The sequence below is a fragment of the Marmota flaviventris genome, chromosome 13 (assembly GCF_047511675.1).
Source record: "Marmota flaviventris isolate mMarFla1 chromosome 13, mMarFla1.hap1, whole genome shotgun sequence".
NCBI classification, from domain to species: domain Eukaryota; kingdom Metazoa; phylum Chordata; class Mammalia; order Rodentia; family Sciuridae; genus Marmota; species Marmota flaviventris.
In genome coordinates, this window is record NC_092510.1 from 92,083,378 (window position 1) to 92,095,431 (window position 12,054).

The 12,054-nt window shown below is 41.8% G+C and overlaps 1 protein-coding gene across 1 annotated transcript in view; it reads right to left on the minus strand.

Annotated features, from left to right (window-relative positions):
* The window catches only part of Ttll11 (tubulin tyrosine ligase like 11), a 228,989-nt gene that overhangs the window by 172,754 nt on the left and 44,181 nt on the right, over positions 1-12,054 (minus strand). The window contains exons 2-3 of the mRNA XM_027935834.2: positions 11,296-11,392; positions 4,775-4,908 (exon numbers count right to left, since the gene is read on the minus strand). Coding sequence (XP_027791635.2) covers positions 4,775-4,908; positions 11,296-11,392 — 231 coding nt within the window. The remainder of the gene's footprint in view (positions 1-4,774; positions 4,909-11,295; positions 11,393-12,054) is intronic.

Here is a 12,054-nt window from a genome sequence, read left to right on the forward strand (position 1 = left end):
TATGTGACACAAGAAATGTAATACATAAAAGAAAAAAATCAATAAATTGGACTTTATCAAAGTCACAAATATGTTTTTCAAAAGGTACTGTTTAGAGAATGCAAAGACAAAACATGAATTGGAAGAAAATATTCATAATTAGTATATCTGATAAGCACCTGTATTAAGATATATTAAGAAACCTCAAAACTCAATTTTTTAAAAAAATAGGTCAAATGTGTGAACAAATAATAGATCTGGATGTCAAATAAATGCATGGAAAAATGCTCAACATCATTTGTCATTAGGGAAAAAGCAAATTGAAATCAAAGATCACCACATATAAAATGGCACAACCACTTTGGAAGAGAATAGAGACTTTCTTTCAAATTAAATATTCAGCTACTATATGATCCAGCCATTCTGTTCCTAAGCATTAATCCCCAAAGAAATGAGAACAGGTCCATGCAAAGATTTATACACAGATGTTCACAGTATTTTTATTTGTAATAGCCAAATACAAATAGCCAAGCAGCCAATTCCAATAGTAGAATCAACCCAAAAGTCCAGGTGTAGGTAAAAGCATAAACAAACTATGGCATAACATTTGATTGACTACTCAGAAATCAAGAGTGAATTATTGATGCATGCTACAAGAAGGAACCTCAAAATAATTACACTGAGTGAAAGAAGACAGATCAAGAGAGAGAGAGAAAAAAAAACCCTGCCATATGAGTCCATTTATATAACATTCTAGAAAGTGTAAAGTAAAATTGACAGAAAGAAGATCCATGGTTACCTAATGATGGTGGGGAAGAGGCAAGAAAGGGGAAGAAAGGAGGGGTTACACAGAATGGGAGGAAACATTTGGGGCGATGAGAGGCTCACTATCTTGATTGCAATGGTGAGCACATATATCAGAAGGTATCAGATTGCCTATTTTAAACATCTTCAGTTTATTGAATGTCATTTATATCTCAATAGAACTATCTTTTAAAAACCTTTCAAAAAAGGTTTGAGACAGGCTATCTGTGCAGTCTAAAAATATCTCCCTGTAAGACAAATAATGATTACAAAGGTACAAACGATGGGAACTTTATAGCAGAGAAATCTAGCAGACTCTACTTTAACACCAGTGTTAACAGCACCAGGAAGATGGCATTGACCCCAGGTACCTCCTGATAGGCTGCACAGAGGTCACCAAAACACTTTTGTGATATTTTTGCCAAAAAATGTGTGATCTAAACCTAATCATGAGAAAAATCAGAGAAAAGTAAATTGCAGGCAATCCTTTAAAAAGAAAAATAACTGGTAATCCTCTTCAATAGACAGACTGAGGAATTTAAGGGAACGGCAGAGATTGAGGAGAAATAACGACCAAATGCAATCAGGAATTGTGGAGTGGATCTTGTACCAGCAAAGGAACTGGGCAGGACAGTAGGATAAATTTAAATAAGATGGGTAGATTATTTAATACCATAATACCAATGTTAATCTCCCAGTTTGGGTAATTATATAAAATGTTAACATCGGGGATGCTACCTGAAGGGTATGGAGGAAAAATAATCTTTGAGACTATTTTTGTAACTTTTTTGTAAGTTTAAAATCATTTCAAAACACTTTAAAAACTGAAGACAAAATAAAGACATTTTCAGGCAAACAAAAGCTGAGGGAACTTGTCATCAGCAGACCTGCAATAAGAAAAATGTGTTAAAGGAAATTCTTCTGGCTAAAAGAAAATAGTACCAGATGGAACCCAAGAGATACACAAAAGGATGAAAAAAATGCTGGAAATGTTAAATTTATGGCGAGTATAAAAGAGAGATAAACTTGTTTTTTTGTTGTTATTGTTTCTTTAAGATGATGAGCTTTTCAAAGCACAAATAGTAACAATGCATTGTGGGGTTAGTTACAAGGAAAACACATGGCAAGAGCACTTGTGATGGGATGAAAACAGAATTTTGCTTCCCAGGCGTGGTGGCAGCACACAGCTGTAATCCCAGCAACTGGGGAAGGGAGGCAGGAGGACAACAGGTCAAGGCCAGCCTCAGCAAATAGTGAGGCCTTAAACAAATTCGTGAGACCCTGTCTCAAAATAGAAAATAAAGGGGGCTGGGCATTCCCTGGGGTTGAACCCCTGGTAGCACCCACCATTTTTTTTTTTTTTTTGCTATTGATGGGCATTTATATTTTGCATGAAATATGAAACACTTAAAGGTAAGTTTGATGAGTTAAGGATTTATTGTAAATCTTAAACTCTAGGACTAGGACAAAAACTAAAACACTTTAAAAATAGGTGTAACAAGCATCACAGGTTACACCTGTTTTATCTATACAAATATGACTCTACTAATCTGCTCCTTGGTATTTATATTTAAACATTTGAAATACATATAACAGGCATAACAGATATTCATCTTTTTTGGATATTCAGCCTTTTATTTCTCTTTTTTAAAAATTCTAATTTGTTACATATGACGGCAGAATGCACTACAGTTCATATTACACATATAGAGCACAATTTTTCATATCTCTGGTTGTCTTGAAGAACTAAGTCATCGTCCTACAGTGATACATGCATACCCATGTTTATAGCAGCACAATTCACAATAGCCAAACTATGGAACCAGCCTAGGCATCCATCAACAGATGAGTGGATAAAGAAAACGTGGTGTATGTATACATAATGAAGTTTTTATTCAATCATAAAGAAAAATGAAATCATGTCATTTGCAGAAAAATGAATGGAACTCAAGACCATCATGTTAAGCAAAATAAGCCAAACTCAGAAGGTCAAGTGTTATATGTGGAAGCTAGAGAGGGAAAAAGGAAGAGAAAGCTGGGGAGGGGGTGATTTTGCATGAAAGGCTAAGGGAGGTCAATAGAATAGAGAAAAGAGACCAAGGAGTAGGAAGAGGAAGGGTACAGAAGTGTTAGAGAGTGGGCCAAATTATGTTGTTATAGTGTGTGTGTTATGTGCTAATAGTCCCAGATGGAACTACACATCTACCTGAACATCTCAAATGAAAAAAACCGACACTGCCCAGCACTGGCAGTGATGTGGAACAACCACAAGTCTTACACACTGTCATCAGGATGTAAACTACAACCACTGTGGAATTTCTTGTATGAAGTCTGGTGACTTCTTATAAACAGATACATATTCATATGATCCAAAAATCCCACCCAAAAGAAAGAAAGCATATATCTATAAAAGGACTTACACACGTGATCATGACAACTTTATTTGTAATATTTCCCAACTGGAAATAACCATGAAGCCCATGCATTGTTAAACAGATAAATAAACTATGGTATATTCATAAAATGGAAAACCAGCAATACAAATACAAACAACTGATACAACAAACACAGATGAATCTCAAAAACATAATTCTAGGAGGGAAAAAAAAAGAAAAGAGTACATACAATGATTCCATTTATGAATTTCCTGAGCAGGCAAAACTCCTGGGGAGTGGGATTGATGGAGTACACTGCAGAGGTACAAAGGGACTTTGGAAATGATGAACATACTCCTCTCACTTTTAGATTTTGAAAACAGTTGATCTTGTCTTAATTTGGCCTTGCAGAACGGTTAGATATAGAGACAGTGGTAGAGATGGGAAGGAACAGTATGGTATTCTACCTAGTGCCAAAAGGGTGAGCAGAGCCACCCAAACTGAGGAATTAGAGTGAAAGTGGGGAACAGCTAGTGGGTATTTTTAATAAACTTTATTGAGGCATAATTAGCATCCAGCAAGATGCACCCAGTTTAAGTTAAAACTTGATGGATTTTTAGAAATGTGCAAGGACCCATATGACCACCCTCTCATAGAAAGCTTCCTTTTAAAAATTACTTCAAGCTGTTTACATGTTTAGTAATCATATTTTATTAAAACAAAACAGTTTTGAGGCACTAGACAATGAAACATAGGCCTTGGAATCAGCTCTAGATTTAAATCCTACTTCTAGAGCAGGTCACTTAATTTCTCAAAAGTCTCAGTTTCCTCATTTATAGAATGGTAATATTACTAAAACCAATGACACAAGATTGTTGTGAAGATTAAAAGAAATAATGTTAAACTTCTAGCAATATGCCTGGAACATAGTAGGACCACTAAATGGTATTGGCCTTTTCGTGACCACATAGGCACGTGTTGCATGGTTATCCCGTAGTCCCTAGTTATGGTATTAACTACGGAACCTGCCAAAGGCTTTGAGATGGTCCTAAATGAATCTGTTGAAAGACTAATCCAAATGGCAGTTCTGAGTTCCGCTCCCCTGCTGTTTCTACTTCACATTCAGTGGTGACAGAGCCAAAGTATTTCACGCTTAAACATTTTGCTTCGAGACAGAACAGGCCATTTGAGAATCAATTCTGGAACACATTTAAAACAGGACTTTTAAAAGGTTTCGTCCTCAGGTCGTCAGACCTGCTGTCTGGGCTTTAAGTGGAGCCTGACCCCCCTCATTTCATACCGCTGGGAGCCAGAGATGCTCGGCCTCTAGGATCCCCTCAAATGGCCCTGCTGTGGGCTCGACCACCTGCTCCATCCCACTGGCTGGCTGGTGCCCTGACTCTGATCCAGCTCCAATACCTGCCTTGGGCCGGTCTCCTGGGGTCAGGACCTGTCGCCCCACCCATACAACTCTGCAAGTTGCCATGATGGTCACCAACACCTTGTCAGGATCAGCTTCCTGGAATGCCCGAGGCCCAGCTCCCAGCACACAGGAGCCAGGGCACAGTCACAAGCATGATCTAATTCAAGGGTCACGGGGATGGAGTGCCATCTACCTGAGTGACAAAGAGCTGGAACTCCTCTGGCAGAATCCATGAGCGAGGATAGAAGTTGTACTCCTCAGGAAAGAGATTCTGCATCATTCTGACTGCTCTGCTCAGGGTCACTTTGCGCAACATCTCCGTCATGCCTGGGGAGAAGAGAAGCTGTGAGGTTGGAGCAACGGGGAGGCATCAGTTATAAAGCAGCCATTATCCGGGATTTTAAAACCACTCGCCCCCCGCCCCATAATCACTTTTTTCAAGCAGCATTTAAAAACAGGTCTGAACTGTTCCCCATAGCACTGATTCATGATTTGGAAAGCTCTACCAAATTCATGAAAATGGATGGATTTTTTTTCTCCCTATAAAAACGAAGCATCAGTTTGAAAGGATGAATTTTCACCTAGTTTATTATTCTATTATTTGTCCTCCCCGGGGGTAATGAATAGAGAAGCATTTCTATCTTGCACTTAAAACTTAATACCCTCTTTAATTTGGGGCCAGAACACATAATTCTGGGATTCCTTCTATCTTGTACCCTAGAGAATATTATCTAGTGCACTCTGGTGACATTGTGAGAAGTTTAATTAAGTTGCTTTGTTTTAATCTTTCACGGGTATTAAAAGCATAAAATGGAAATACACACCTTTCGGCATAAAATCTGTCTCCTTGAACCAAGGACAGGAAGTGGAAAGGAAACCATAGCATAATTTATAGTTTAACAGGGAAAATGAATTCATAGGAGTTCTTCAGTTATAAGCACTGACATTGACATTGATCAGCTCTCATTAATTTACCCAGAGGGGACTGAAATGTCTCACTTGAAAAACACTTTAAAAGAATGGTGGATTTTTTTCCCCCTTGTAACATCATTAGTAACTCTGACAAGAAACTGAGCATAAATCTTAGCAAAGTTTAAGCAAATAGGTAAAAAATTATTATCAATTTTAGCCTCCTTGTTTCTTAAGGCAAATGTCACTACTAAAAATGGAGGCTAAAAATAACCTTCACCCTGAAAAAGACTAAACAGTCCCATGACGGAAACTAGAAATTTGCTTAGCACAATTATTTTTAATAGAGAGTCCAGAATTCCATGTCCGCTTGGCATGCCCAAGTTACCGCACATTCCAAATGGGCTCCGTCAGGATGAATGAGGTTTCTCCCAACACCCACATTCAGGAAGCAAATGAACTTCTAAGAAGGCAGGTCTTAATAACCTACTTCTTGCTTCCCTCTGCATATTAAAGAGAGCAATAAATCTAAAGATTGCAGCTTCAAGGTGTCAATGCCCAAGTTCTTAGCTCCTGTTTGGAAGGATATAGGGCAGGATTAAGGTAGGAATAAAAGAGCTTAGGAAGTACCAATTAACTGTGCTCTGATGTGGACTCTTCGATGTTAAAGAAAACTCACCGAGAATGCTGTCCTGAGGATTCCAAGAAACGAGCATGGAAAATCATAGCTATTTCCTTTTATCCCCATCCCCAGTGGAATTTTTGAGTTATAAACACCACAGCTAAAGGCCAGGTGAACAAAACAAAATTTCAACAGGTTTGATTGAACCTTTCTGCTTATATTCGACTTCCATTTTAGTTACAGTATTAAATCAAAAATCTTCCAAGCTAACTGTAATGTAACAAGTCCTCACACCCAGTAGAAATGGTGGCTCCTAACCAAACAGTGTTGTGGTATTTCTGCATTTTCATGGCAGTGTGACAGGTTCTCTTTCTGAAACCCCTCAGCAGGTCAGAAGGAAATGAACAATTCAGACAGAAGTGCTGTGAATACAGGGGGGCAGTGGAAAGCTCCAGAAAAGTCTCATGAATGTCAGTGTCCAGCCAGTGGAGGAACCGCTCATTCTCAGTCTGCACGGCTCCTTCTGTAATGTGCACCCTCAGTCCCACCAGCTGACAGATGTTTCCAGGTTTGTACTTCCAGGCAGCCAACTTAGGAAGCACCTCTATGGCCAATGGCTACTTGCCCTGGTACTCCTGCCTGCAGAGGGCAGCTGCTCACCCCTAACTCTGCCTGAATGCCTGTCCCCAGGAGGCACCGGATGAGCCCTCCCTCACCCTCCTGCTACCTAAGACTTTGTTCCTCTCCATATCTAAGCCATGGTCCCATCCAGTGCTGCCTGGGAAAGAGTCTCAGGCCCTCACAAACCCCTCACAGAAGTTGCTGACATCCGGCCTCTGCAGGTAGCCCAGAGACAGGTGTGGAAGTGGCGCCTTCTCACACTACAACCCTGACAAGAGTGGACTCATGCTCCCCAAGTAACTGAGTGACAGGGAGGTGGCTGCCACCCTGCTGGCTCCAGACCCTGCCTTCCTTCCCTAAGCAGCCACAGTCCTTCCCCACTTCTCATCCGGGACCCTTCCCTGGGCTCCAGACTCATCATGACATGTGGTGGAAAGTCCAGGTCTAACCTTAAGCTGCCCCCTGCTACAAGTTTGATCCTCACTTTCTGTCCCAATTAGATAAGGAGGCTTTTATGTGTTTTTCTGAGGCTCCATTGCTTGTTCCCAAATTTTCTTTTTTTTTTTAAAGGGAGAGAGAGAGAGAGAATATTTTAATATTTATTTTTTAGTTTTCGGCGGACACAACATCTTTTTTGTTTTGTATGTGGTGCTGAGGATCGAACCCGGGCCGCACGCATGCCAGGCGAGCGCGCTACCGCTTGAGCCACATCCCCAGCCCTGTTCCCAAATTTTCGTAGCCTTATCTTTTGCTTCCTGTGGCTGAGTGGCTGCCATCACTATGCACAAAGCTCAGGCCTCCGCCTTGTTCTCTCCAATGCCTCCCCAGCCCCCATACGTGCCTGCAAAGGCTGGACTTAGCCCAGCGTCTGGGATCCTGTGCTGACCACCAGAGTCTCTCAATGAGGTCTACCCTAGATGTCCCTATGGTGGCAGTTCTCCCATCAATTGGGAAAACTCCCTAACCTTGGATTACAGCTTTGACACAAGGGCTGGCCTCCTGCCACTCTTTCTGAGGTGTGGGTTCTTCTCTCTGCTGCGCTGCAGCCTCAGGGCCTGGGGGTCTCATCCCTTTGGAGTTAACCAAGAGTGTAACAGTTGGATCCTCAGACCTGCCCATGCAGCCCTACCGAACCCAACAAAAACCGAACAAACGGAGCTGTATTTGGAGCACTATTCAATCCAAGTAGCATTGAAACCAAAAATTATTGTCATTATAGCCACCAAAAAGAAATACTTTCTGCATTCCCATTGCCACTAATTAGCTGATCTCCTGCCCGGGTGCTGCAGTGACTTCTCCCTGTATCTCCGTTCCCTCTCTCAGCCTTTCCACTCACCTCCCATGTGACCCTCTGGCTGGTCTTTCTAAAACACAGGATGACCCACATCATTCTCTGGTTTAGAAATGTCTTGGAGCCCCCTACTCCCCGGGAGTCCCTGCCCCTCACTTCTCCACCCACTCTCATTTGATCCGCTTCCATCCTCAGGGGCCACCTGTCCTCTGCCTCCTGTTTGGTATTAGGCCAGGCCCGTCCATCTCTGGAGGCTCAGTGCGAAGGCCGATCCTCTTCTCCTGGATCTCTCACCCTCTCAAGCAAATCTGGATTAGGTGGCTCCTGACTCCCACGCGCTCCAGGCTTCCCCAGGCGCAGCACTTGGGTTGTGTTTTGCTCTCTCCTGCGTGTCTTTCTCGTTATCTTAGTGTCCTCGGAGCCCAGAACAGTGCTGGGCCACCCTGCAGATTCCCCCCCTACAGCCCCCTCCTTGTGGTCATCTCTCAAGCACTGCCCACCCTGCACTGCCGCACATCTCAGACCTTGAAACTCAGGAAAAAAATAAATAAATAAATAACCTGTTGTTTGTAAGCTGGGAACTGACAATTTGGGTTGAAGCAAAGACATATCTAACTCAGATTACTTTTTATAGAAAATCATAATTCACCGGTTAAGATATAATAGTGTATTTTGAATAAAGAAATTGCCCAGAGAAAAGCGAATGAAATCCAAAATGCTGATACAAACAAAATAAATTACTTCCATATGCATATCCCAAAGTTTTCCGTTTTCGCAGCATGTGAAATAGCTACACTTCTCTGGTGCACTGCCTAGAACTTAAGTAGCATACCAGGCGTAGGAAGTGCGATTTTAGAATAATGGGTGTATGGGAGACAAGATAAAAGTGGACCCAACTGGAGCCACAGGACAGGATGTTCTGGAATTGCCTACGGCTGAGGATTTCTGTCTTCCACAGGGCAGTGCTGCTGCTCCGCCCAGAGGTTCCAGAGCCTGCTTTGTCATTACAGCTAATTAATTGTTGTTAGTAAAGTGGAAAATTACAAGTTCCAGTCACTGGTATGTGGAGTACGGGATGGGCAAACTTGCCTCTTGGAATGAATGTACTTTCATCACCTTTAATAAAACTAGTTCTTCAGGAGTACTTTTTCCCCCTCTATATTTCTAATTTGTTTTCCAAATATAGACCCAAACATAGCTACAGCTCTCCCACTCTCAGCCATTCGCTGAGGCATGAGCAAATGGAGAAAATGTAGATGAAGCCTCATTTGATGATTCATTTCTTAGTAATTCATTCTAAAGACTCCTTCACTTCCAGATTGGGTTCTCCCCAAACCTTAAAAAGTCCTTTTACTGACATGGAAAAGTATCTTTTTTTTTTTTCCTGAGCAGCCCGACAGGAGAATACAGTAGCTATCCCATTAAACGGGGGTACAGGAACCCTGTTCGCAAATCAATCTTGTTCCCTAACAGAATTATCTCTCCTTCTCTAAGGACAAACAGACCTTGGGTTAACCTTCTGTCTCAGTATCCCTGGAAACCAAAAAAAAAGGGAGATTGCTATCTGTGTTGGTAGACAACAAAGTGCACAGTTAAGATGTTCCCTGATTGTTGAATTGTTTAATACCTGTAGGAAGCCATAGCTCTAGGCTGTCTTAGTGGTGATTTTAATAACTTAACATGACTCTTACAGGGACCTTGGAAGCTATGCTATGGAGCAGTTAGGAGAGACACTGACTCCTTGGGGCATCTGAGCCAAGACAGATGTGGATCTGGTCTCCTTACATCTCCTCTCACTCACTCAGCCAGAGGCCGGCTCCCAGTACTGTAGAAAATACTTCACTGAAGAGAAATGCTGGGCATAGGCTGGCTGATAAGCTGTGCTTCCTGCCCTGCGTCCTTCTAAGAGCCAAGTGTGGCCTGTGGTAGTGACCTTGTCAGTCTGTATGCTGAACTTGAAAATCCCCTCGCGAATGGGGCAAAAGTAGTCAGTGTAAGAAAATTGTTTCCTGAGAGGTGTTTTCTTCAAGGCAGAGGGTGGAGTGCCAAAGAAAAAGTGTATTTAATTTCCTTCTAATATAAGTACAAATAATATGATATTAAGAAAAAACACCTTATAGTTAGGCAAGTATAACTGCCGCCATATAAAAACGATAAACATGGTTAAGCTTTGGGTGAAAATATAGAAACATTCACATTGTTATTTTGTTAAATGAGGGATGGGATTCAGGGTGATATTTTCTTTTTTTAAATTATTTATTATTGTACTAGAATACGGTTTGTTCAATACATTATCAAAACAACTATAAGACCCCATGGCTGGAAACTTAACTAAATGTTCCCTTCTCCCTAACCAATCACACTCCCCTTAGCCTCCCTCTTCATGTAGCCATCAAAAATAATGAACAGCAGTAATCACAGAAGAAGGTGGTAGAGATTTAAAAACAAAATAAAAAGCGTAAGTGGTATCTGGGTATAGAGTGGAGGAGGCTTTTAATATGCTGGTTGTGACAATTTTCTGGCCACCCTCCTTGTAGGGTAAGTCCCATGGAGACAATGTCATTAGCCTTGTAATACTTAGCATGGGGACTAGCATATTCAGTTTTTTTTTTTTAAATGGAACCTCCAAATACAATTCTTAAAAAAAGAGGAAGTTGCCAAACATGGTGGTGCACGCCTGTAATCCTAGTGATTTGGGAGACCGAGGCAGGAGGATTACGAGTCCAAAGACAGCCTCAGCAAGTTAGGGAGCCCTAAGCAACTTGGCGAGATCCTGTCCCAAAATGAAACAAAAAGGGCTGGGGATGTGGTTCAGTAGTTATGTGCCCCTGGGTTCAATCACTGGTGCAAAGAAAAAAAGGGGTGGGGGGTGATATACCATTTCTGTGATACATCCTTAGAAGTGTAGCATTTCAGTTTCCTGCCAGAGAAATGTTCTGTTCCTTTATTTTGAGAATATAGTCCCCTCATTTGACCTCCATATTATATCTATAACCCAACAAGTGAAAATCATGTTCTTCCACCAGTAGGATTAGACCAAGAAAGCCTGGCTTTAAACCTGCACAAGCCTGTCTGCAATCTTTAAACCCCTAGTGGCTTAAGTCCTGATTACCTCTGCGCTGACTTCCCTCCCAAGGTGACAGCAATACAGCAGAGCACAGGCAGCGAGTCCCAATTAAGAGTCCTCAAGTTTGATCTCAAAACACTGTCATGTTTTTGTAGAAGAACATACTCTGGGACTCGGCTCGAGAAACACAATAACAGCAGATACCTGGAAACTTGTTCACTTGACCGGATAATATGTCATTGTCATGAAATGAAACTCCATGCCAGTAGATGTCACAAGGCAAGCGTCGGCCAAATGGGAACTAGAAGACAGAAAAAAATATATGTGATTAATAGTAAGAATAAGAGGAGCGGTGACCACACTGGAGTGTCTGTCATGTACAAATTCCAGACAGCAGGGCACGCATCACATGACTAAATTCTTCTAAGGATGGCAGGGAGGCAATATGTTTTCCTGTTTTATGATGGAGAAACAGATTGCGACAGGTAGCAGGAGCAGCCGGGTTCTGCCTACAGGTGGCAGATGCTATATAAACTACCAGCCTTCTCAGCACCCTTCACTGGAATCCTCACAACTACCTTATAAAGGATTATTCCTTTTGAACTGAGTAAAACTTGGGGCTAAGAGAGGTAGTTTAACCATTTCACATGCCCTGGGTCACAGAGCTGGCAAGGGGAGAAATCAGGATTTGAGTCCAGGTCTGTGCAAGTTACAGGCCCAGACTTCCTTCCCTTTCTCTGAAATTTGCAACCCTCAACCCTGTCCCGAAGTATTAAGCAGTAAAGCTGGGCGTAGTGGCACATGCCTGTAATGCCAGCTATTCTGGAGGTCAAGGCAGAAGGATCCCAAGTTCAAGGCCAGCCTGGGAAATTTAGTGAGACCCTATCTCAAAAATAAATAAATAAAAAGAGAGCACCTCCAGGTTCAACCACACACACACACACACACACACACACACACACA